This window comes from Podarcis tiliguerta (genome assembly GCF_965153285.1).
Source record: "Podarcis tiliguerta genome assembly, chromosome: 1".
Taxonomy (NCBI): Eukaryota; Metazoa; Chordata; class Lepidosauria; order Squamata; family Lacertidae; genus Podarcis; species Podarcis tiliguerta.
Window position 1 is genome coordinate 103,902,150 of NC_139534.1, and position 26,745 is coordinate 103,928,894.

A 26,745-nucleotide genomic window follows, 5' to 3' on the forward strand; every position below is an offset into this window, starting at 1 on the left:
TACTACTGTTACAGTAGTTTCTGCTGCTCCAGAGAAGCGGACACGGAGCAATGGATCCAAACTACAAGAAAGAAGATTCCACCTAAACATTAGGAAGAACTTCCTGACAGTAAGAGCTGTTCGACAATGGAATTTGCTGCCAAGGAGTGTGGTGGAGTCTCCTTCTTTGGAGGTCTTTAAGCAGAGGCTTGACAACCATATGTCAGGAGTGCTCTGATGGTGTTTCCTGCTTGGCAGGGGGTTGGACTCGATGGCCCTTGTGGTCTCTTCCAACTCTATGATTCTATGATTCTAAGAAGGTTGGTTGTATTGTGCCACATTACAGCCTTCTCCCTTTCCCTCTCCCCCCACAGTACTTCTATCAGAATGCCATTATACTGCCTAGTGGGAACAAATGCTTTTTTAAAATCTTTAGGTGTCAGCTGGCTCAGGATAATGCACAGGTTCTCATCTGAATCAGAGTGAATGAATTAACAAATTCATGTTGCTATCAAGTGCCAAAAGCAAGTGAGTGGCAAATGTGGCCGTGTGTCTCTGCTGAGAAATGCAGGCATCCAGGGCATGGCTAGATATCATATATGGTTGTTTTTTAAATGCCTTTTGAAGCTTGGAAAGCAATGGCTTCCTAGATAGAAACTATACTTTTTGCTTTTTAGATTCCAAAGAAACACTGAGCTTCTTGTCAGCAAAGAGCAACAGTTCTCTTCCTAAATTAGATATATAGTGGGTGATATGAAGAACCAAAAATTTGTATTCTACTGTTCACAGCCCATTCCAACACAGAGTGAAATGTTCTTAAGCTCATGGAAAGCCCATTGTGTTAGATTCTGGCCATTGTATTTATTCTACCCCCCACAAAATAATTCTTACAAAGTACTTTCATTAAGGCCCTTCTTAGCAGTGATATATAAACTAGCTATGGCATTAATACAACAACACCCAGCTGTCTTGGTGAATTCAAAGTTAGCTGGGCAACAATAAAGTGCTTAGGGGTGCATGGTGTGATTATTTATTTAGCTGCCAGTAGATGGCACTGTTACTTAAATCTGTTATTATAAAGAACATTGTTTTTAACAGGTGGCCTTGCTGAACATACCTGGAATGGCACATGTGAGAGTGTAAAGCAGTTGCCAAGATACACTTTATTGTTATTCTGGATTGCTGTTTGACAGTAGGATTCCAGATTCATCTCTTAGGCAGAGATTCCCCCCCACCCCCCCAGATCTCTTATAAGGAAAGCCACACATCAAACTTATGTGACTTATGCAAAAACACTTTCGTTAGCAAAACAATAAGATTTTTTGTAACAGATCAAGCATATGAATCAAAGAAAATACCAAGCTATTGAGAGGATTCTGTCAGCTATCTAGAAAACTATTTAGTGTTCTAACAAAATGTGGCACCCTATTTATAGTCCTGGGAATCTTAGTTTCTATTTAATTTTTTTAAAAAAATGCATATCTAGATCTCATGGTTGTAGATCCAACCATGAAAACATGTGAGTGATGCCTGGTAAATGTTAGACCAGCAGAAACTATGTAGGAATTCCAGTAGTAATTTTTTTGTCTCATCTCATGCTCACATGCGTGGTTTCTTAAATTTATTTATTCAGAACATTTATTTCCCACATCATGGAATTCCTAGGCAATCTCTCACTCAGGTACTGAGAAGACACTCATTTCAGTCAGGTGGCTGTATCACATGCTCTCGCATCAAGTCCTAGGATTGATCTATCTTATGACACACTTGTGTTAGTGTACTAGGGGAAGAAGAAGCAAAGATCACCAGTGTCAAAGCAATGATTCTTCAAAATCAACTTCGTCTGGTCATGTTGTTCAGATGCCTGATTATCGTCTTCCAAAGCAACTACTCTATTCCAAACTTAAAAATGGAAAGCATAATGCTAGCTGTCAACAAAAGAGGTTTAAAGACTCACTCAAGGCAAATCTAAAAAAATGTAGTATAAACACCAACAATTGGGAAACACTGGCCTGCGAGCACTCCAATTGGAGAACAGCCTTTACCAAAGGTGTTACGGTCTTTGAAGACACTCTAACTCAGGACAAAAAGGAGAAACGTGCTAAGAGGAAGGCACATCTGGCAAACCTTCACCGTGTTCAGCTCCAGCCTAGAAACCTATGTCCCCACTGTGGAAGGACATGTGGATCCAGAATTGGCCTCCACAGTTACTTAAAGACTCACTGTTAAGACCATGGTTATGGAAGACAATCTTACTGGGCTACGAGTGATCGCCAAAGATTCTACACAAAGATTCTATCAACACAGGAATGTTGTGTTGCATGAAGTTGTTTTGAGGAAAACTTTGGAAAATGTAAACAAAAAAAAACAAAAAAACAAAACTCATTTCCTGAGCAGTTTATATAATTTAAGCATAAAAAAAAGGCAGCAGCTGGATATACCAGAAAATCAGGAGCTTCATCAGAGAAGCTAGAAAACAAAAAGATCCTTTATATTCTGCAATGTCCCCTGTCCCCTGAAGATTCTTTCCTTTACTATATGTAGGGGTTTACTATATCTGAAGAATGGGTGAGGTGTTAGACTATATAATTTCAGTTCAAATCTGATGATCTCCTGTGCTCATGGATAACTTTCAACTAAACTTTACTTTTAGGTCAGAAACAAACAAGATGTGTTTGTGTTTCCAAATCAAATCTTATTATTAATTTACTTGGCTGAATATTTGAACACACAACCAATTAGAAAATTGGATATTTTACTGTGACTCACTTTCACCTCCTCCACTAATATAAAATGAATGGATAGCAATATAAATTTATTTTTTAAAAGAAGTATATGTCAGTTATTTTAAAAACTATGCAATTCTAAATAACATTTGATTCAGCACAGGAGATGAACTTTAATTTTCACAATACAAAATATCACATCCTTGGAAACAGGTGCAAAATGTTAAAATGTCAGTTGAAAACCTTACTTTTTGGCTAAACAATGATTTAGTAAAATTTTCTGGGTGAAATCAATTTTGAATGTACAAAGCTTTTACTTCAAAAGTTGAATGGAGAACTTTGATCTATAGTCGATAAAAGTAAACTATAGTTTGCTTTTAGTTTGGTTCATATGATTTCTTTCAACTTAGGTTATTCGTTTTGCTTCCAAGAATCCACCTTCAACAATGTTAGTATTAAAAGGATAGCATTAAATTTGCATTATGGAAGGCTAATTACTGCAAGACAAGAAGCAGCCCTTATTTTTTAGATGGGCGCTAGTACTGAATTGCTTTCGCCCTCTGTTCCACATTGAATTCTCATTCGCATTCATTCAAAATGGCACCTGTATATTTCATCTTACATTATAGTTGTAGCACCTATTGAAAACAGCGCGAAGTATGCACATTTTCCATGCCACCACAAATCCGGTTTGCTGCAGTGATTCCTGTGAACGAATTTCCAAACTGTTTTTTATTTATTTATTATTATCTGCCACTATTCAACGTATAATTAAACACACCACAAGATGATTTCCATATTTCGATATGGAAATCATTCTTTCCACATTTCGATATCTTTTCCCAGTTGTTTTCTCCAAATCGCGAAACTGATAACTGGGAAAAGGCACCCATTGCTGCCAAAGTTTGTACAACAAACTGCAAAGTCTCCGATCAGCCCACCTGCCTGCCTACGCGGCGATTCGTTCTTTTAAAAAAAAAAAAAGAAAGAGAAGAAGAAGAGGTGTGAATTCGGATTTGAATAACCCTCTAAGGAACTGGGATGATTTCATTGGTGAACTGGGCGAGGGAACCGTCGCCGTGACTTGTATAAGACGCGCCGCGCTCGCCTCGCCTCTATTCGCGCGGTCAAACCGAGGCAACGAAACGCTTCGCAGGCGTCGGCTCCTCTTGTTGCGCCTTCCCTTCTCCTCCGCTCTCCGCGGCCTCCACCCCACTTCTCACGCGAGGGCTGCCGCCTTCTGAGCCTGCTGACCATGTTCCAGGAAAATGCCCCTGCAGCGCTTGCCCGCCCGCCCGCCTGCCCTCCTGTCAGCACTACGCGGGGCTCCCTCCTTCCCGCCCTTTCTCCTCTCACCCTGGGCGCGCGCGCAAGGGCCCTGCTCTTGGACAGGGCAGCCAAACCCCTTTCCGCTCTGCCTCAGAGTCGCCTCTTGGGTGCTGGGGGGTCTCCCACCCACCTGTCACATCCAGAGCTTCTTCAAGCGGCCGCGGCGGCGGGTTCCCCCCTCTGACCCCTCCAGAGCGACACCCAACAAACTGCCCTCCGTTGCTGGCAGCCGTGCGGGCGTCTTACCTGCCGCTTAGGCTCTAGCTCTGCGCGCAGCTGCCCGCGCGCCCCAGGCCGCCCTCCCTCTCTCCCCCCCCCCCCCGCGACGGGTCTTCCCCCTCCTCCTCCTCTCTGTCTCCTCACCTCCCCCGCCCCCCCCCCCCCATATTTGGCTTTTTGGAATTCCTAATCGCGGCTGGTCCCTGTGATTGGCTGCTGGGCTCTGACCCCGCTCGGGCTCCAGGCTGGGCGTATAAAAGGGGCCTGAGGCGGGGGCTCCCGAGCATTCCCCGGAGCGGGCACCAGGGACCAGTCGCAGCATGACGGGCAAAGCGGGCGACGCGCTCGCCCACAGCCTGCCCGCCAAACTCAAAGCCCCCGACGGCGCGCCGCCTGCTCCTCCTCCGCCGCCGCCCACAGCCTCGGGCCCCCCAGGGGCGGCAGGGGCCCCGGTGGGCTCCGTAGCCGCGGGGGCCAAGCCCGTCTCGGGCCCCGCGGCGCCTCGCTGTACCGGCTTCGGCATCCAGGAGATCCTGGGCTTGAACAAGGAGCCGCCTTCGCACCCTCGCGCGGCCCTGGACTCGTTGCCCGCCGGCCACCTGCTGGCGGCCCGCTCCGTGCTCAGCCCCGCCGGGGTGGGCGGCATGGGCATGGGCTTGCTCGGCGCCGGCAGCCTACCCGGCTTCTACGCGCAGCCCACCTTCCTGGAGGTGCTGGCCGACCCGCCCGGCGTCCACCTGCAGCCGCTGGGCCGAGGCCCCGCGCAGCTCGACACCAGCCAGACGGCCAGCTCAGGTAGAGGCAGAGCCGTGGGGCGGGCGAGGAAGGGGGCAGCCGGGAGAGAGAGAGAGAGATCCAGCCTCAGGAAAGCCGGAGGCCGCGGCTGCCTCGCCAGGCAACCCCGTGAGGGAGCCCTCCAGCCTGGGCAGCCCCACACAGCCGACCCAGGAGGGAGACGCCCAGGTCTGAAGGGGTGGTCGTCGTCCCCCCCGCCACCTTCGGGCCAACACAAGCTCTTCTTGCCTTCCCATCGCCAGCGATCTCCGCTTCTTCCAGATCGCGGCTTTTTGAGAAAGTGGCCCAGCAGCTGCTTCCCCAGACTGCGGTCATTATAGAAGCATAACGAAAGATAATCGACGGGGGCCAAGGAGAAGGGGGCGGGGGCCTCCGGAGGCAGGGAGAGGGGGCGACTTTCGAACACAGGACCGGCCGCTGGTTTCCATCCTTCTGAAGGGATGAGATCGAAACGCGGGGACCGGCGCTGTTGAAGGTAGCGCGGTCGGGGCTCAAGGTCCCGATTTGTTACCATAAGCGCCAAGGGAATAAAAGGAAATAATATGAAAAGCAATGGCCGGTTTCCAAACGAATAATAGTAATAATAATAATGCAGAATAATTTTAAACGGGTAAAAATTAGGAGAAACGGCAAAAGTTGTTATTGTAGAGTGTCTAATATATAAATACCCTTCCTTATGTTCCAGCTCCCCTGGTTCAAAGTCCATTTTTTCCTTGCCCTGTCTTTTAAATATAGGAGCGATAAGATTTAGTAGGATCCCCAAAATTGCAAGCTTCGGGGCGATGCGCCATCGACTTTTTAAATTCATAAATACTTTTTTTCTTTTTTAAAAAAATTGACATTTCGAAGGGGGAGAAATGTCGCGTAAGGCTTGGAAACGAAACTGGCCTTCGAGTTTGGAAGGGAGAAAAGAGGAGCCAAGAGCGCGCAGAGAGCGAGGCGTCCTCGGGATGCAAAGCGCTGCCAGGGGGAACCCGGCCAGGGAACGAAACCTGAGTCGATCGCACGAGGCCAGCGCCCCGATCCCCCGATCCGGGGAAATCCGAAGCGAGGTCTGAGTGCGAGACTCCCTCGCCTCGCACCCCGGAGCGTCTCGGGGAGCCGGGAGGGGAGACTCACCCGAACACACACACCCTCCAGGAGCTCTGGTCCCCATCGCTGCCGCCTTTCTGTGTCCCCAGATTCCGAGGATGTTTCGTCCAGCGACAGAAAGATGTCCAAGTCCTCGTTAAGCCAGAGCAAGAAGCGGAAGAAGAGGCGGCACAGGTAAGGCGGACGCTGCTCGGGAGCCCTGCGAGGCGGAGAGGGAGGATCTCCCCACCCCAATTGCCTGGCCTGCCCTCCCAGTCTCTACCTTTGGGCCTCAGGATCCAGGGTGTCAGGATCGAGCCCCCCATCACCTTGTGCACGCGGGTGGGTATGGGGCTGGGGGGACGACGACAGAGAAGGGAGCTGCAGAGATGCGCCAAGGAGAGTTGCGCCCTTCTCTGGGTCCTCCATCCCAACGGGGTCCTCTGTCTCCTCCACCAGCATCTCCTCGGATGGACCCGAGGCGCAGCTCAGGGAGGAGGCCGCGCTTCTCAAGGCATTTGTTCGGCCTTTGGGTGCTGTTTTGTCTTGAAACCTCCGACCCAAGAGAGGCCGGGGGAGGGGGGTCGCCCTGGCTGATCCGACCGGCTGCACGGTGGCACTTTCCCTTCTCCCCGTGAGCCGCAGTTCTCCTTCCCCCTATGTTGTAATCCGTCTTCCTTGCCTAGTGGTCCATTGTCATAAAAGACGCAGCAACGGGGTGGGGTGGGGGAAGCTGTCCTCGGAGACCTCTCTCTGCATTCCTCATTCTCCAGGGATCTCTTGGGCTGTTTCTTTCTCTCTTTTAAAAAAGGAAATAAATTAGGGAATTTTTTTCCTGCATGTGTTGGGACCCTTTAAAAGCAGTGCTTTGACCCAACCGGAATCTCCTGGTGGTTGTGTGTGTGTGTGTGTGTGAGAGAGAGAGAGAGATGTTATTATGAAATGCATCCTATAAAATGATATGGCTGGCATCTGCTCAGGAAAACAACAAAAAAAACAGCAACAACACAAAGAATGCTGCTGCAATTTCCGTGACTAGCAATAAAGTATTCGAAATGTTCCGCAAGCTGACAGGACAGTTTGCAAACAGGAGATGTGGGAGAGAGGAAAGGAAAGTGAAGAGGTCTTTTGTGGAAGTCTAACCTCCCTTCCCAGATCTGTCACAGTCTCAAGAGGGGCAACTTGTCATTTTGCCCCCAGGAAAGGGGGGCTCGGTCCTCTTTCCAGAAGTAGCTGCGTTCGTCTCTGGTAGGACTGCAAGGGTGGCCAGGAAAATATTCCCAAGCGAGCCAGTGGCAACCCTGTTATTCCTGAAATTCAGGACAATGGGACAGCAATGCATCCGTTCGGACCCGGTTTGGGGAAATAATTAGATCAATTTTGCTAAGCGGCGGAGTGCCTGTGGATTAGGAGAACTTTCCCGTGAAAGGTTGGCTAGAATGAGGAAAAGGGCAAATTAAGGGTTCAATATTTCCTTAAGCAGTGCAATTGCCGTGGCAAAGCGGATGCTTCCGTTTGACTGATGAGGTCGAAGCAGATGGGGGACAAGAACTTCCCAGATGAACTGGACTGATACAAGGGAGGTGGGTTGGTTCGCCGTTTAGATCCAGGTTAGAATCGAAGCACGTTTCCTTTCTGGATCCAGAAAAGAGCTGGAATCAGGTGTTGAATTTCTTAGTGATTTCAGGAGTGGCTTTTTCTTCTTCCAATAGGTGTACAGTATTTACCTTGCCCAGTATATTTGGTTTTTTTTTAAAAAAACAACAACAACAATTAATTCACCTATAATTAAATACTTCTCCAACAAGTAGTTGCAAAACGGAGAGGCACTAGAAATGTCTCTGTTACTGAGGTTTGTTGGTACAAAGTGGACTAAGATTACTTTTGAAAAAAACGAAATTTAAGTATGCATTTCAGAAAGACGCATTCTGCCATTTATTTTTGACAGGAAAACTATCCTGCAAGAAAAGTGGGAGAGTTGTGTTGTCTCCCCCCCAGCAATTTCCCCAAAGAAATAGTCTTCAAATTGCCTCGAGAGAAGGATATCGAATGGTTAAACGAGTTTGCTGTATTCGCATTGGCTGTGATTCCGTTTGGGGGGGGGGGGAGACACCCCAAACTCTACCAGTTAAAGAACTAATACAAACGCTTGATGGTAGAATATGTCCTTTGTATTAACAAGGTCTTTTTGTTAACACTGTTACTGATCCGATACAGTGCGTTAGCTTTAAAATGCTTGGAGGTGATTTGATAGCATTGGAAATTCGAGGACTACATTTTCTTTTATTTTTACTAAGTGACTTGGATTTCTTTCTCCTCTGGATGCTATATTTCTTCAGGGGTGCAGGTGTTTATTTCATATTTCTTTGGGCTGGTGCTTGCATCCGTGTGTACACACACACACACACACAGAGAGAGAGAGAGAGAGAGAGAGAGAGAGAGAGAGAGGAACTACAATATTGTAATGCAGACTGCTTCCTTGGTAGATTAATCACAGAACCAGAGGGCTGCCATGCATCAGAAATTGGTGCGGATAGCCTAATGCTCATTCAGATTTGAGGCACAACAGGAGCATGAAAGGAACCTGTCTGCTCTGCAGGCATCTTTCTTCAACTCCAGTTGTGCTTCCGTTTGTTTCCAGTCCCAGACAATCGTTTTGGGAGTGTGCCTGTCTTTGAGGAGGACTTTGGAATAGATAAACGTGGGAGAAGTGTGTCCTTGGTATGAAATTCGTTGTTTTGAAGAGGTGGAAGTCCTACTTACTATGCTGTTCACAGCACAGCACAGCACAGCTGAACTGCTGACGGCACTGGTGGTACTTACTTAGGTTGTAAAGTGTTAGGGAATCTATATGATGCTCAGGTCATTTATTAAAAAAAGGAAGACTGGCAGATGTGAGAAATGCTGGGCACTTTTGACATTATAAAAGAGGGGACGGTGTTGTTACCCATCAATTTAAATGCCAAACATAGCATGCTGTGCACTGGTGTTGAAATAATATTTGCACCTGGAAATGCTGATATGAATGCTGCATTGCAAAAAAGAAATAAAGAAAAGCAAATAATGGTTTTTATTCTTTAAAACTTGCATTTTGCCAGAAAATCCAACCTTCCACATGAAGCCACTCCCTATAGGTATTGACAAGCAAAACAAAGTCTTTTCAACTTAAAACATGTCTTCTGACACTGAAAACTACATCTTACAGAATTAAGAGTCACCATCTGGATTCACACTGTTGGGTTTGAATGTAGTGAATTTGCCAGATTTTGTTAGGGTTCTGCTTTAGTGTTACATTTCACAGAAGTACTGCTAATAATAATATGGAAGTAATTTTTTTAAAGATCCATAACTCTTATCAGTTTAGTTGTTATTGTAATAGCAACTAACCAAATCAGCAAGCCAGCATCCTTATTGTTATTTTGCTAACATATAGCAAAAGATTACCTTTATTTTTATTTTTATTTATAAAAGAAAGGCAAAATGATAGTCTGAAGAACATAACAACAAGTAGTTTAATTCTTAACATATGTGATTACCAATAGAGATGTACATATATTTCGACACTCTATAGTTAAGATATATATGTGAGAAACTGAATCCAGTCTAAAACACATTTATTTGATAGCAAGCACTATTGACTGCAAATGAGCTTACATCCTAGTGAGGGTGGTTAGGCTCACAACCCAGAGAAGCAAAGACTGATTCTATCTGCAATAGCATTCTATTTACAATTAAAAAACCATAGCATATATACAGTGGGATGGTATAGATAATAATCATGTATGCCACTCTGAATTATTGGTGGGGATACTGATATGAAAAATAAATTTATAGGGACTCCACATTTTTTGGCTGTAGAAGCTGAGCTGGTGTTTGGCGGTGCTACTTCTTGTTTCCCCCCCTCCTGTGACTTTCTATGAGGTGGTGCTTTCCCCTAATTTAAATCTTTTGAGTAGCTTCTGCTACAAATGGGTTTGTTTTTGTGATGTCTTTCTTGACAATGAACAGAAGCAGGAATCTAAGACTAGCCATTTACCGTATCAAAGTTGTTTTTTTTTTAAATCAAGTGCCACACTTATTTTTGTTTAAGTACCCTCACCCTTTGCCTCCTTCTGAATAATAGCCCCATTCTCCATGTGTTGAGAGATTTGCTTTTGTCTCCCACTTTGATTTGTTAATATACTCTATGGATAGGCCTTCGCTTTCAATTCAGCTGGAGGGCTTTGGAGACATAGTTAATTCTTCCATTTCAATAAATTGGACTTGAAGCTAGTCATTTTATGCACACTTACTTGAGAGTACCCCACTGAGTGAAGAGGGATGCAGCAGACAAAATGTGGGTAGGATTCGACAGCAAAGTGCTTACCTTTGCTTATCATAACTTTCTCTCTCTCTCTCTATGTACCTTTACTTCCTATGGCTTTTGGCTATCCATCTGTAGATACATATAGGAGGCAACATGGTGTAGTGGTTAGAGTGTTGGGACCCAACCTGGGGAACCAAGGTTTAAGACCCGACTTGACCATGTAGCTCACTGGGTACATGGTCCCAGAGTTGTTGTGGGAGAGGGAGAACCAAGTTTGCCACCTTGAGCTAGTTGGAGGAACAAGATGGGATGTAAATGCAATAAATCAATAATCAAATATATTTTACCCGCTCTCTAAGCTTTCCCTTTGGTCCTTCACCCGTTTAGGTTAGTCCAACATTTAGTTTCATTTTTACTTTTTCATCAGTTAGTTTTGTTTCCTTCAGGACAATTTTCACATCCTATCAACTGGAGGAACTGGAAAAAGCATTCAATGAGGCCCATTATCCTGATGTCTATGCGAGGGAGATGCTGGCAATGAAAACAGAACTTCCTGAAGACAGGATACAGGTAATTGTACTGCTATGAGACCCCCATGATACTAATTTTCCTTTTCATGTTCTTTAGTTTCTTCAGAAAGGACAATGTATCTTTTTAGACAGAAATAGAGTGTCAACCCTAAACAGTTTTCTTGCAACCCAGATCCTCAAGAGCTAATTATCAACTGTGCATGAGAAAATAACCCTCAATTGGTATGGTTTTTTTGTGTCTCGGGTTGCATTGTTCGCTCCCGAGTTTATAGTAAGATGTATTATACAGGGAGACATGTAAGCTAGAAAAATCCTGAGAAGGGAAGTGTAGTGTGGGAAGAAGGCTAAAAGTATCCTTGTTGAAGTGGCATGAGTACTCAGGATCTATGAGGGCTCAGGATCTATCTGTGATGAAGTAAAGGGTTAAAAAAAAGGAACCCAAGCACAATTGTGTCCCAAGCAAAGGATTGCTGGAAACCTGGTAAGTGGAAGCTCACGTGAGTGAATGCTTCTCCATACAATAAAATAAAATTCCCATAGATTTTTTTTAAAAAATGCACTGTTGTGGAGAAGGCTAGGGTAGAACTCTTTTCCCGACATTCTTTTTTAAAGTAGAAAGTCTCTGTTTTGTATATTAAGAAACAATCTTAATATAACAAAGCCCAACATAAATTTACCATCTAACAGAAAACGGGACCTGAACTGAACATGCCACGTATTTATTATTTGGAAAATAATTTTATGAGTTAGATTTATTTCTAGTAAATCAAGAAGTGTTTTGTTATTCACTGTAATGGTGTGTAGATTGTGTCCTAAGGCTGAGGATTGCTCCCTAAAGCTGAACCAAATAATGGTTTATTAGCAAAAGTCACTATTAGTGACTGCCAACCGCAGTAGCCTTAAGGAAGCTAAAATTTGTAACACTGTGAGAACTGCCCACTATCGGTTTTGGCGTGGGGTTTTTGTTTGTTTATTTGTTTCTGCTAACAAATCTATTGCCTGATTGTACTGATTTCTTTAAGTTGTGCATTCTGCTAGTGCTTAACTGTGGACCTACCCTTCTAAAAATTGCAGCCTTAAAGCTTAATCCTATATGAGCCCCTCTGCTGGCAAATCATTGCAAAGTCATGACCTGTGCTGTGCTGCTGACTGCCTCAGCTGATCCTGGGTGTTATGCCAGTAGAGTGTGGTGTGTGGCAGAGTGGTCCTGCACTGAGATGTCATGTGACGCACAACTCTTACATGGCAGGAGTGGGGCAGCTAATGTTTGCTGCAAGCTAAAAAGCATTTCAGTTGCTCAGTCACCTTTCATGGGCACACTGCTCTATGCTAGAGATATGGTGGAAGGGCTTTCGGTGAGGTTGCGACTGATGTAGGCAGCAAAACAGAATGCATCTGTGCTACTTCCCTGGTACAGGATACGGTTTTACCAATGACAGTATACAGCACTTCATGTCTTACCACAGATCAGAGGACTCAAGCATCAATAGCGCTGAAACATAGGAAACTGCCTTATAGCAGGCCAAGCAGTTTGTCCATCTAGCCCAGTGTTGTCTGCCTGTCTCAGGTAGAGGCCTTTTCCTGTTACCTGCTCCCCGATCTGCTTTTTAACTGGAAATGCAAGAGACTGAGCCCGTGACCTGTGTGCAACGCATGTGTGCCACTACTGAACTTTGGCCGCTTCTCACTCCTTCACTTGCAAATGAGTGGTGACAGCATCAGGAAATTATGAACTAATATGGCATTCATAAAACATGGTGCGGGTTAATAATCTGAGCCAAAGCTGGCAGAATCCTGTTGAGAGTTCCTGCTGGAAACCACTCATTATTTCATGAGTCGTTCCCCCTCCCCCCTTGGATACTAGCACAGCATCAGCCCTTACCTACCATCTTTTAATATTTTGTCACATTAATTGCGATTTCATTGGGTTTCCTTGCTTTGGATATTTGCATACTCTTCTCCTAACCCTCCCCCCCCCACATCCCTTGGGCTTTCACCTTCCTATAGCACCCCCTCCCCCGCTGACGCTATAAAACTGTTTACTTAAATTATGCACCATAAATCACCTTCTCTCCAGCTCCTTAATCATTTGGTTGCTCTCTGCTGAACTCTTTCCAATTTGTCAATCTTTGTGGTAACAAGACATAAAGTGTGTATGATTGCAGTGTGCCAGGTTGGTTCTTCTCGTGGCTTTAAATGGGACTGGAGACTCCTGTCCTTGAGGGTCATAGGCGACATTCAACTAATATTGGCTTATATCGGAGATCACATTGTGCCTTGTGCACTTCCTTTACTCAGGGATATTGCTTAAATTTCTAAAACTTATTGTCGTCCCCCTGCCCAATTGCTAACCTGTGACTGTGACTCAGAAGACCATGTGAAAAATTCTGCGCGCACAGCCACATTTCCAAAAGTCTTTCCACTGCATGTTTTACTTACTGCTAAGAGTGCCTTGCAGTTTTTCATTTGTTGTTCTTTCACCTAGCACAGTTACTGGGGAGAAACTGCTTGCTCCTAGCTTTAAAATGGGAAAATTGTGTTGCTGGGGAAAGCACCTTATACCCCAGCTAGCACTTCCAGTGTTCTTTAGAACTCCTTCCTTATGTATACTGGTTTGACATCCACATGCGGTGACATGCACCCCTACTTGCTGATCAAAAGACAACAGGCTGCCCGGGAAACAGGGTCAGGCCTTCTTGGTGGTGGCACCCTCTCCTCCATTGGGAAACCTGTCTATGCCCAACTTTCCTGAGGCTTGAGATGACAGGTGAAGATCTTTTTAATGAGACTGGGTCAGTTTGGAAGCTGAAAATGCTAAATACTATTTTAATTGACTTATTGATATATAAATGCTAAATAATATTTTAATTGACTTACTGAGTTTTATATACTTTCTTTTAAATATTGCAGTACTATGGTTGATGTTAGCTTTCTGGGTGTTGTATGGCTGGAATGTCAGTTGAGATAGTAAAATGAACAACCAAACAAGCAAATAAGCTAGAGATATAGACAGATATGTACCTCTGAGACTGTGGTTATAGGAATGTCATAGGGGCCCATTGACTAGTGCTTCCATGAGATTGCAGGTAGCCTGTATTGGCCATCACTCCTGTCCCTTACTACCGACCATACCATTTTGTAAGCTTTAAAAAAAGTATTAATTTAATTTTATTACTTTTCTTTTGCAAAGACGTTTTTGCTGCCTGCACACAAGCATGACCACCACATGTGCTCATGCATAAAAAAGCATGGCAGCCCGAATTAGGCATCCATCTTATACTGAGTCCAACCACTGGTCCATTGAGCACAGTGCCAGAGATGGATCCTTTCTATCCCTCTTGACATAGTTGGACTCCAACTCCCATCAGCCCCAGCCAGCATGACCAAGGGTCAGAGATGATGGAAATGGTAGCCCAACATGGGACCACAAGTTCTCTTTCCTTGGTCTGCAATGACTGGGAGCACCTCTTCAGAATTTCATGTGCGGACTTCACCATTTCTACCTGGAGATGCCTTGGTGTTGAACTTGTGCGTGCATCTATAGCAGATGCTATACCACTGAGTTAGCAAGGAATCTGAGAAGAAGGGCAGGTTCTAGGATAACAGCAGGTATCATATTGGAGGCAGGAGATTCCAGTTTAACTGGGCGACCAGACAAATGCACGCAAGCTTAAGCAAAAGTATGCGAAGGCATCATTTTAATCGCAACGCATGATTGTGCTACATTTCCCGCTGCTTTTGCTCCAAAGAGCTCAGAGCAGTTCATGCGGCTCCTGCAGGGTGGACTGTTCATGTGGCCCTGACCAGCATTGTGGTCCTTTACGGCTGCACTGTGGGAACAATGTTCTCACACAGATAGTCATCAGAATACTCCAAGCAATGAAGCTGTATTGGTGCCCGTGTGCCAGAACTTAGTGTTGTGGCCAACAGGGAGCCCCCTTTCTGAGCCCTACATACTGTACTTACCTCATGACTCTTGCATAGGAGACAATGGTACCCACCATGGAATAAGAGCCAACGTGTGGTATCCTCATATTGCAGAGGAGTGAAGGAGAGATACTTTGTGGCTATGGAACTTTTAAAAGTCAGAAGCTATGGTTGGAATGTATTATCCGAGATTCACACACATGAAACTAATATAGCCAGTGCCTTTTATAGCATGGTCAGGGTCCAGGGAATGAGCCAAAGAAAAGGAGACTGAGAAGACACAATCAATCTTGTAATGGCTTATCCAACGAGAAGGAATGCATTGTGAAATATATGATGCTGTATTCAAATTTAATTTTCTGTTTCAACTTCATGCATTCTGTCACACACACCCGCCCCACCAAAAAAATGCAAGTTTGAGAGTGGTTAGTTATTTATGTCTGCAGTTTATGTCACTTCCAAATAAGTTTGTTTTACACTGAGAATCAGTTCAGGGAATTAATTGTAAATCAAGCCTCATTAATTCTCCTTAGAGTGGGGAAAAGAATAAATTAAGGATTCTGGAAGACCAGAGTGGGTGGACATTGGCAAAGGAGTTGCAAGCATCTTTCCCATCATTTCACCTTCAGTTCAATTAATGTGAGTCTTGGCAAGAGAGGATGCTGACCCTTTCCCCATCTCTTGCAACCCAGTGCTTTGTGATACTCTATCACTGACTGATGATGAGGAGAAAACAGAGCAATCTCCTATTTGTCAGAAGCATTTTGCTTCCCTAGATCTCACCTTAGACCACATCAGAGGAAGGGATGAGAGTAAATTCTCAAGACATTAAGTCTTCATTAGCTATATCCTCTTTAATGGTCCTGGTCAAAAATTTGAATGTAGAGCTATAAAGTGATGTTGGCCGGAGACACTTTGAAAACATTTCCAAGCAAAATTATAGTTATCTCCCCTGTTCTATTATTGTAACACGGATGTCTAACATCCGATCATGGTACTTTCTTGTGAATGTTAATTACTTCATTGCTTCTCAGGATATGAACAGGGGGAAAAATATAGGTAGAAGTGGGGAAAGAATTGCAGCAGGAAAAACAGAATGAAAGTGAGAGTTAGGAGAGGAAAGAAATGCAACTCTTAACAGCGAGTTCTTAAATGAACTGAATTCCCTCAGTGAATTACACTGGCTGTATTGTAAAGGCACTGAACAAATGGTTGATAACATAAGGTTTATAAAATAGGTGTAAAGAACGTAAGTAGGAAGATGCCCAATGTGGCAGAAGGAAGGATGATTCTAGGAAATGCAAACATAGTGCCATGTTCCTTAGATGTTATCTAGCATATGGTTGTACAGCACAGAAAAGTCTCTCTTCTTATGATACTTCTCATGATACCTATTTCATGTGATCATAGTGTGCATTCTCCATATATTAAATAAAGCAGTTGATGGCCGCTCCATTTCCATGCAAATATGTTCTTGTGAATCCTTTTGTCAGGTATCCAATGGCTATTTGCAGTTCAATATATAATATATAAACCCCACATTTTGCTTTCAGCATTTCCCTTTTATTAATATTTAATATTTGTTTTCCCACCAAAAAGCCTTCAAAGTGGTTTGCAATTTAAAAACCAATAAGATACCAAACAACAACAGTGAGAAGCAATTAAATAAAACTAACAGGCACAAGACCTGGCAAAATAAAACAGTCTTTGCAGCTCCCCTAAAACTTGTAATGTTTGAGCCACATGAGTCTCCAGACATTCTATTCCATCTTGATAAAGGTACTGCTTCATACTTGATATTAAGTATTTGATATCCTGTGTATTTTAATAGTTGGTACACATGATTGGATAATGCATACTGAATGTGCAGAAGATGCAGTGATTTTTTTAAAAAAATATAATTTAATTATTGCACATGTTTTTGGATGGACTCAGCTCAGTGAAATGATTTTGCTCTGTGAAAACGGCATGAGCGTCTGGGCACCCCTGCATTGTGAGTGATGGCCATGCTTCCCAGCCCACTATCACTGATAGGACCATGCAGTCTTGTCCTGCTAGGTCTCATCTTAGCAAAAGTCACAGAATGGCCAGCTCAGCACTGCATCAGAAACGTTTCTTGCTTTCCCAGAATTCTGAATACAGTCGTACCTCAGGTTAAGTACTTACCGGTAATTCATTCTGGAGGTCCGTTCTTAACCTGAAACTGTTCTTAACTTGAAGCACCACTTTAGCTAAAGGGGCCTCCTGCTGCCGCCGCACCGCCGGAGCCCGATTTCTGTTCTCATCCTGAAGCAAAGTTCTTAACCTGAAGCACTATTTCTGGGTTAGTGGAGTCTGTAACCTGAAGCGTATGTAACCTGAGGTACCACTGTAATCAGTTGGTCAAGCCTCCTTTTCATGCTGTCAAGCTAGCAGGTTCAATTATTTGGAGCGGAAAGTGGAGAAATCTATCTGCCACTATCCTCCAATGATATGAGAGAAGGGACTGAGGAAACAGCTTCTGTTTCCCCACGCTAATGGTGTTTGAGATCTCAGGATACTAGTGAGTGTCTCCATCATGCTCTACCCCAGTGGTTCAAATTCACAGTACTGTCTGGATGGTTTGGTAGCAACATCACTGTAGTCCGCCTAACTGAGTAGGCTGCTCCTCACTGTTGCCCAGAGTTTTCCCATTTGCATACCTAAAGTATTATACCTTTTCCTTCATACTCAAAGCTCTCATTCCCAGAACTGTTTGCTGTAGGAACTGAGCACAGATTGTACAGATAACAGATTTTGTCATACCGGCTTATCACAACTTCCCCAGTTTTAAGTCTCCAAGGAAGAGAAATGGGTTCTCTTAACCACAGTTTTTCAGCAGAGTTACCTTCAATGACTACAGCAGAGACTACAGTGGTACCTCAGGTTACATATGCTTCAGGTTACAGACTCCGCTAACCCAAAAACAGTGCTTCAGGTTAAGAACTTTGCTTCAGGATGAGAACAGAAATCGGGCTCTGGCAGCACAGCAGGAAGCCCCATTAGCTAAAGTGGTGCTTCAGGTTAAGAACAGTTTCAGGTTAAGTACGGACCTCCAGAACGAATTAAGTACTTAACCTGAGGTACCACTATACTAGCTTTGGAGAAAATGTCTGGGCATGTGAAAGCAGGACTCTGTTTTATCTGTTTTGCAGCGTTTCCATCATGCATATGTTGCTTTTCATCTATTTGTTTGTATGTTATTACTCATTGAATACTATTACTATTTTGCTCAACAGTTAAGGATTAAAAGTCCACCTTCATGTTAGGAAGAAAGACACATTTTCCGGCATTATAGCCATAAATGGCTCCCCCCCCCCCTTCTGGATAATCTTAATTGATCTGAGCAAGGTTGCTGAGAGTGAGTTTGGGCCGCAGTAAAAAAATATCCACCCCCCCCACAACAGCAAGGGCAGATGGATTAAAAATCTGTACACAGGATATAAAATAAATGTGTGATCTTGTTTTTATGTTAATAATAAATATAATTTTTGTACCTGTTGAGACTATTAAGATCGTAATGACTAATATCAATAATATAAGCACCCACACAGTCGTTGCTGAACTAACCATACACTTTAAACATTAAACTTGCATGTGTAACATAACACAATGCGTATCACAAAACAGCTTTGTTGCATTTGTACAATGTTCCCTTAAGAAAACATGTAAATGCAACTGCGCATAATAGGATGAGACAGCATTGCCATACTGTCAAAGCGCAGAAGTGAATGTTTGTATAGAGTCAGACATGCTTGATTCATGGCACAAGTTCGCAAGCCATTATTCAGACTTGTGGATGAATTGAACATGAAATATATACATATATATATTGTTCAGAATTACAAAAAAACATATGCAGATAGTCAGGCTCAGGGGCCCCCTTCCAGACTGCTGGGGCCCAGTAATTCGTACCAGCCCCCCCTTGTTGGCCCTGGGTCTAAGGCTAATATGAATACCATTATTTCCCATCCAGGTTTTTACATGATGGCAAAGGAAGGCAGCAATACATAGTACTGTGCTTTACAGAAAAACCTAGAATATTGTTGTTTTTAAACATTCTGATGACCTCACATATGTGTCACATTGATATGATCAATTCTGTTTGTGCGATATGTCAGCTAGAAGTGGAACAGGGAAGATTTAGGTGTATCTAGCCTACAGCAGTGGTATCAGTAAGTATTTTCAGAAAGAAGTTATCAGATAGCTTAGCAAGAAAAGTCCCCATACATTGCAGAACAATCCTCTTTCCTTCTAGTAGCATTCCTCTGCAAGTTTCTGGCAGGCAGCAGGGGCAATGCCAGCTATCCATCTTGTCATCAGGTATGCAAGGTGTGTGCCACCTTTACTGTGCTCATTTAACTTCATATCCCTTTTAATAGAGTCATAGAAAGTGATGCCGCCATAAACAGTTCCAATAATCTCGACATTGCATTTGAATAGGGAGCCATAAAATAGTTCCTGGTTTATAAGAGCATAGCAGCTTTCTGCAACAAAACTTAGAACTGGAAATTTCTAAACCAGTTCAGGTCTGTGCTCATAGGAAGGTTTAGGAACCACCTACCTATCTGAAGACAAAAGTCCAAGCTGAGCTCATATTTTTCCCGTAACTGACAGAAGAAAATAGTTCTTCACGTCTTGCATTGAGGGCAAGGAAGTGCTCAGAGTCATCTCAAGCAACTTACTTCCAGATAGGTTGAGCAACAGGCTGCTGCAGCCTCTTACGCTTCAAATTAACTTCAACACGTACAGTTTCCTGTAACGTGTAAAATCTATTTTTGACATTTATGTTCCACAATAAAAAGCCAGTACAGGATTCACAAAGAAACATATTTAGAGGCTTTGCAGGGTCTTATGCTGCGATTCAATCATAGCTGTCAACTTTTCCCTTTTCTTGTGAGGAATCCTATTCAGAATAAGGGAATTTTCGTTTAAAAAAAGGAAACGTTGACAGCTATGGACTCAATATAAGCAGTCTCTCTCAACCTGCCAGAGCAGGGCAGATCATGGAGCACCCAAGTTTCAGATGCTGCAGCCTAGCCTATTCTGAACATGCTTCCAACCCCCTTTGAGGGGTTCCCACCTGGACAGAAGACATTCACTCGTGTATTAACGCTCCAGCAGTCCCTCTGACTCTGGATTCAGCCCTGGCTCAGGTTTGATTTAAAGTCTTCCCACCTCTACTATTCCTGCCTGCTGGTGGCATTACTAGGGATTCCTTCAACGGAGCAGGATCCAACCTAGATCAAGATCAAGCTACTTTTGCTACAGTCATTGCCATCAAAACCAGCATGCCCAAGCAGAGGGCATCTACTTACCCTTCCTGGAACCTGCTAGGCTCCACAGAGGACTTGCTGTCCAATACTGAAAGAGAAGCCAGGCTTCATGAGCAGACAGCAGAGGTGAACAAGGCATCCTGCACGAGGAGCGAGCAGCTCCCACCCTGATCCTACAAGAATCCAATGTACTCTTGTAAAGTGCTCTTTGGAGGGTCTGATCATCACCTTCTGTGCACTTGGCCGGTGAGAGTGGAGTGGTCTGGTAAGGATAACAAGCACCCCTGCTACTCTCCCAAAGGTAATGTGCTGAAAGGCTATGCCTATCCAGTGTTTGAACTGGAGACGTCTGTGAATGCTCTGCTCCAGTATTGCTCCTGTGTTGTGCCGAGTCCTGTGGGCTGAGTGAGTACTGTATCAAGATGTCCAGCCACAGGATGCGCTGCAAAGAAGTGCAGGTGGTTCCTTTGGTCCTGGCACGCAGCAATTTCATGTGCAGCCCAACCCAGAGGCTTGACAAAACGGTCCTCATGCTAGCTGCTGATGGGATGTTGAATGCCAAGGCTTGTCTTCAGGGGCCTGTTTAGTGGTGTGGTGTGGTGCATGCAAGTCGACAAGCACATATTGGATCTGTCTGTGTCCTTCCAACAACCAACCAGCCGTCTGAAAGCAGAGAGTGCTGGGTTTGTGGAGATCAAAACAACCATGTTTCCAGTACAAGTTCCAACTAGTCCATACGTGGAAGATGCCAGGGTGCATCAGGTCTGAAGTCTTAATCAAGTCCCTTCTTCTACAGAGGCCAGCTCTGCTTCAAGCACTTCTCTTGCTCCTACGGGCATTGGAAACATTCCATGGAGATGTTTTATCACTACCGCCCACTGATGAACAACCAGAAGAATAGAGACTCTATCTAAAGCAGTGGTGGGGGCACCAGGAACTGCTGCAGTTCTTGCAGAAGGAAGTCTTCCTGTTTACCTACCACTAGAAGATGCCTACTGGTGCCACACTCAGGCTAGGGATGCCCATCTGAAGGACTTAATGAGGAATCTTGCCTTCATGTTTGCACTTAATGGTCTTTATTTGTTTCTGCACAGTGATTTGGGTGTGTGTGTGTTTGGGGGATGTTCAGACTGGAGGGCCCCTCAAACAATTTTGCAGTTCCCAGATTTTGGTTTCTTCTTGCTGGTGAGAAAATGTGTTGAATGAAGATGCCTTCACCTTGGTTTATTTATCAAGGGCCCATTTTTACCTGCCTTGTAGTACTGATGGCAATAATGCAGGTGTAATTGTGGAGTGTTGTTGTTTTGCAGTTGTCTTATAGTGTGTTTCTATTCATTTAACCCTCTATGGAATGAACTGATTGTTCAGCAAGTGTTCTTCATGTAAACAAAATCAGATTTCACAATTTGCGCTCCAGGATTTTTACTAGTTCCTTTTTACACTCTTGCAATAGTTTTTAAGTTGCTTGAGATAAGAGTTTTTTCTTTCTTTCCAAGCATCTTTTAACATAACTGTGAATGGTGCTGGGAGCTGTAAAAAAATAAAATAAAAACCCAAAGTTTCCCAGTTGCAAAAGGCAGAATTTGCAACCCAAGAATAGACTTTTTGGATTTTGAAAATAGATCAGATCTTGGAGCTGCTATAGCTTTTGCACTTTAAAGTTGCACTGAAGAGGGGCTTGATAAATGTTTTTAATCACCAAGTCACAATACTTCATTTTTGGAAAAATAACTGAGCTGGTTTAAAGGGCTGCACTTTGTTGGGGCAGGTAAAGATTCTCTAAAGTCCTGTTCTGCGGGGAGAGAGAGAGAGATTCTGAGAGCCTTTAAAGAATCCAGTAAGCCAGCAGCTTAGTCCAAAATAGATTGTACAGGGAGTTGAAGTTCTGATTCTGTTTTATTTTTCTTCTTCTTTTGGAAGCTGTGTGCCAAAGGATTATTGTTCTAAGTTATCCCCCTTCTTCCTACTGAGTTGATGTTGCATATTCCAGCTGTTGTTTATGAAGCAGCAACCTCTTTCCTGTATGACTATGTGCACATGTGGCCCTCTAGTGGACATTTTACAGCTGAAAGGCAAGCATACATCAGTTGTCCAATGAAGTTTGTTGTTTGTTACAACTTTTCAGCAGATAATTCCTAACAGAATAATCTAACGGAAACTTGCTACTTGTAAGCCACTAAAGTAAGTCCCATGGAACTCACTGGTATTACCTCTGAGTAGATGTGAAAAGGATCGTGTTGTTGGTCACAATCAAGGAACGGATCTGGGGAAGTGATGTGTCTATGTAAAGTCCATTTTGGATTGGGAAGGAGGCGCAGGGTAGTATTGAACTGGATTTTATTCAGACCAGACCTATTGAAATCAATTAACTTAACATAGCCATGGTCATTAATTTCAATGGGGCTACTCTGAGCATCTTATTTATTGAACACTCCACCCTGTTTTCCTTGCACATGCTTATGCAGAGGTTAGATTATATCCAGACTTTTTGAGCATTTGCTCTAATTTGTTTGTAGGGAGGTTCTACAAAAAAGAGTGTCCATCCTGCATCCATCCCAATATCCTTGTACAATGCTTAAACGTCTTCTTGTTAGTCATTTGCTCGCTCCACACTTTTCAGTGCATTTCTCCATCACTTTCCAAGATGCACAAAACTCCTGCTTTTTAAAGTGTATTTGTTGTGGTGGGGTGACAGAGTCCTTTCACAGCAAAAAATATAAAGTTCAGGTATGTGCTGAAAGTCTGGAGGTGAGTTATTTCTTGCAGCACAACTGTAGATCATGTTGCTCTGTAGCGACCTATTATGTGTGGGTGGTATTTGAAACCAGATTATAATCCCCAGTTTATTTTCACACACTCTGAGAGTCTCAGGGATGGGGGGGGAGGGAGAAAGATCATACATAAATAGGTTTATTTCCCTTCACACAGTGTAAGCCAGATGTGAGCGACCTTTGGCCCTCCAGCTGTTCCGGAACTACAACTCCCATCTTCCCTGATCATTGGACATACTTGCTGGGGCTGATGGGAGTTGGAGGCCAGCAACATCTGGAGGGCCAGATGTTCACCATGCCTCTTAGATAAATGGTAACTTTCAAATAGGAAATGGCCTCAAAACAGCGAATCTGAAAATCTGTAGTCCTTATGTGCTATAGAGGCAGCAGGCACTATGATACAATACAATACGATAATCTTTATTGTCATTGTTCCATACAGAACAACGAAACTGAAAATCTACATCAGTCATTCAGAAACCAACAAGCCAACTATCCCAGCCTGGTTAGCCCCCTAAAAACTCTGATAGGTAAAGGTAAAGGGACCCCTGACCATTAGGTCCAGTTGTGACCGACTCTGGGGTTGCGGCGCTCATCTCGCTTTATTGGCCGAGGGAGCCGGCGTACAGCTTCCAGGTCATGTGGCCAGCATGACTAAGCCACTTCTGGTGAAACCAGAACAGCGCACGGAAACGCCGTTTACCTTCCCGCCGGAGCGGTACCTATTTATCTACTTGCACTTTGAGGCTTTTGAACTGCTAGGTTGGCAGGAGCAGGGACCGAGCAACAGGAGCTCACCCCGTTGTGGGAGGGGGGAAACCCTGATACGCCATAATTAAATATAATATACTCCCATAAGACTACCTTACACTGGGTTTAAAACCAAAATCGCATTTGAATAGAAACTGTTTCACAGGCGGCTAGTCCTAGTCTTTATCTTTGTCTATCCAAAATTAAGTATCATGGCATGTCTGGCCCATTCTGTCAACGTACCATTTGTTGCCTGCAAAGAGAGAGCTGCAGTGGTCTGGATTTGTACATCAAAGGACATGGGAAGGAAGTATAATAGACAGTGTGAAATCTCATTGCACAAGAGCCATCTGGTGGACAAGGAAATAAATTACATGGAAGGCAAGATAAAATGAGTAGAAGCAGCAAGACTGCTAAGGGAGGACTGGATGAGGAGGCATTTTCACACGTTAAAGCATCTTTGCCCTGTTTTTCTGAAATGCATATCTATTCTACATTAACTTTGACCACACATTCCCATTGTACTGTAGAGATTTAATGGAGTTTCTTCTTCTTCTTTGGTGATCACTTGTAGCTGAGTAAGATTGTCTTCCATAAACACGGTTTTAACAATGAGTCCGTCAGTGACTGTGGAGGCCAATTCTGGATCCACACATCCTTCCACAGTGGGGACATACGTTCCTGGGCAGGAGTTGATCACGGTGAGGGTACACCAAGCGTGCCTTTCTCTTAGCACTTTCTTTCTTTTGTCCTGAGTTCGGGTGTCTTCAAAGCCCATGGAAAGCGTAATGTTGGTGGTCAACAAAAGAGGTGGAGTTTAAGGCCTCATGGCTACAATCCCTCTCTAGTCACATGCAACAACTTGTGGTGTTGGATAGGCATTCCCAACTGCACCCCCAAAGACACATCCAGCCAATTCAATGGAAGGCATCAAAATTCGGGTGCAAATGCACCCCCCCCAGATGAACATCTGTACTGTGGCTGTGCTCATGGAAGCCACCTTACATACTCAGACTTCCCTCATTGGAACAGGACACTTGTATAAAAAATACTGTCCATGTCCCTAAACTCTGTGTACAAGGCTGCAAATGACATTTGCTAAATGAAAATTTAGTTATGCATGTAACCCCTTGATAAGATGGTCAGCTGTTAACATCTTGGCAACCTGTAAAGTGGATGTTCCCTGATTTTCTAGATTTTTGGCTAAGTGCAGATATATGATTCTAAAAAAAATCTTCACCACTTGGCAGGCAACTGATTTACTACCATGGATTTATAAGCAGACACTGGTACATTACCTCCTGATAAACGATAATATTGCTGTGTTAGTACCTAGGAGTGAAAATATTCTCTGAGCGTGAAAGAGGAGAATGAAATGGGCAGACAAGACTAGGTAGGGCTGAAGACAGATCACTCCCCTTCTCTCCCCCCTCCCCAATGGCAGTTTGAAAGAGGGGCACTGCTCAAAGTGTGTATGCCTCCTTTGCAGCATTCCTCTGACTGCTATTATAATTAAGCCAAAGTAAGTGTAATTAAAGTACTGTAATCACAGTATTCTACCCATGCCCTCCATTTCCCGCTTCCTCTGTTATTTTCCTGTGCCTACTTTAGATTGTAAGCCCCTTGATGTACGGATCTGTTATACCAGTTCTTTGTAAAGTGCAATGTAGAGAGATGCTGCAACAACAACAACAACATGCATGTCCACTTTTGCCTCTGCTAAACCCATTTTGGAGGGTTTTGCATTGTTCCCCAAACCTGCAAAACCTTCTGTTTGAGTGTAACTGAAGAAGTGTGCATGCACACGAACGCTCATACCAATGGCAAACTTAGTTGGTCTCTAAGGTGCTACTGGAAGGATTTTTTTTTTGTTTTTGTTTTGACTACGGCAGACCAACACGGCTATCTACCTGTAACTGCAAAACCTGTTTGACAAGAGGTGAGAACGGAGCAAAAGAAGTATGTCTCAAACCAGTTTCAACTCTCTGAAAAACGGTTGCCTGAGATCCTGTACTCTCTCCAGCATTTCCTTTGATGGCTGCTTAAACCTTCCTAGAAAGCCTTACCAGTTTAAGGTTCGATTAGACTTTAATGGATATGCCGCCTTTCCGAAGACGAAACAAAAAAAACAAAACACAAAAAAACCTGCTGCAGCAGCAATCCCTAAAAGCAAGCACCAGCCCTCTGTCCAATGGCATATATCAGAGAAGCTTTGAATAACTGACACCTTCCTCCACACCAGAGAGGCTCCACTTTATAAAACAGATCCACCACGGCAAACCCCTGTCAGTTTCCCACCTTACACAGGAGGAGGGCACCTCACCATTAGACTGAATGAGGCATTCACCTCTCTGCTGGCACATTTTTGGATGTTATTAACGGGCAGCAAATTGCCGGTTGATTAATAAAGTTTTCCCTCCACGGCCACCTCCAAGTTCAAGCTGCCTCTGCGCATGATCTAAGAGTTGCACCCAAGTGTCCTGGGGTTCACCTCTCCATCGGCATCCTTTAAATAGCTGTACCCCAAGTGCTTGCTTCCTCGACTACCTGTGCAGTCCACTGGTTTCTAAGGCTGGTTTCATAAGTATTAGGGAGAAAGTCCCATTGAATTCAGCGGGAGTTACTTCTGGATCGCATCGGGCTTGTCCTATATTAACCTAAAGCAGGTCCAGACTCCAGAGCACAACGGCATTGCTACGGGCGAGAAAGCATTACATAGAAAAAAAATACTGGGTGTGGGATGATGATGATGATGATGATGAAGAGCTTTGGAGTTGATGGGGGTTTTAACTCCCAAGTACAAGACGTGCTTGGGACTGCAGCCTTATTACCGTAATTCCCAGTTTACGATGCAGTTAAAATTTGTATATGAAAAAATGTCTTTTCTGCAACTAATCATAGGGGGTCCACCAATGGAGGAGGGGGAGGTATTTGTTGGCAGCAGCCGTCACGCAGCTCCCCACCTCTCCGCTTATAAAGCCCCTCTGGCACCATCCCCTTCCTGACAGGGGATCTTCTAGAGCCAACCCCCCCCTCCCCACAAAAAAT

General features: G+C 44.0%; 1 protein-coding gene across 1 annotated transcript in view; it reads left to right on the forward strand.

Annotated features, from left to right (window-relative positions):
* Positions 1–4,573: 4,573 nt before the first annotated feature.
* VSX2 (visual system homeobox 2) overlaps positions 4,574–26,745 on the forward strand; it is a gene marked incomplete at its 5' end in the record, with an annotated part of 30,161 nt that continues 7,989 nt past the window's right edge. Inside the window, 3 exons of the mRNA XM_083447166.1 lie at positions 4,574–5,048; positions 6,230–6,314; positions 10,872–10,995. Coding sequence (XP_083303292.1) covers positions 4,574–5,048; positions 6,230–6,314; positions 10,872–10,995 — 684 coding nt within the window. The remainder of the gene's footprint in view (positions 5,049–6,229; positions 6,315–10,871; positions 10,996–26,745) is intronic.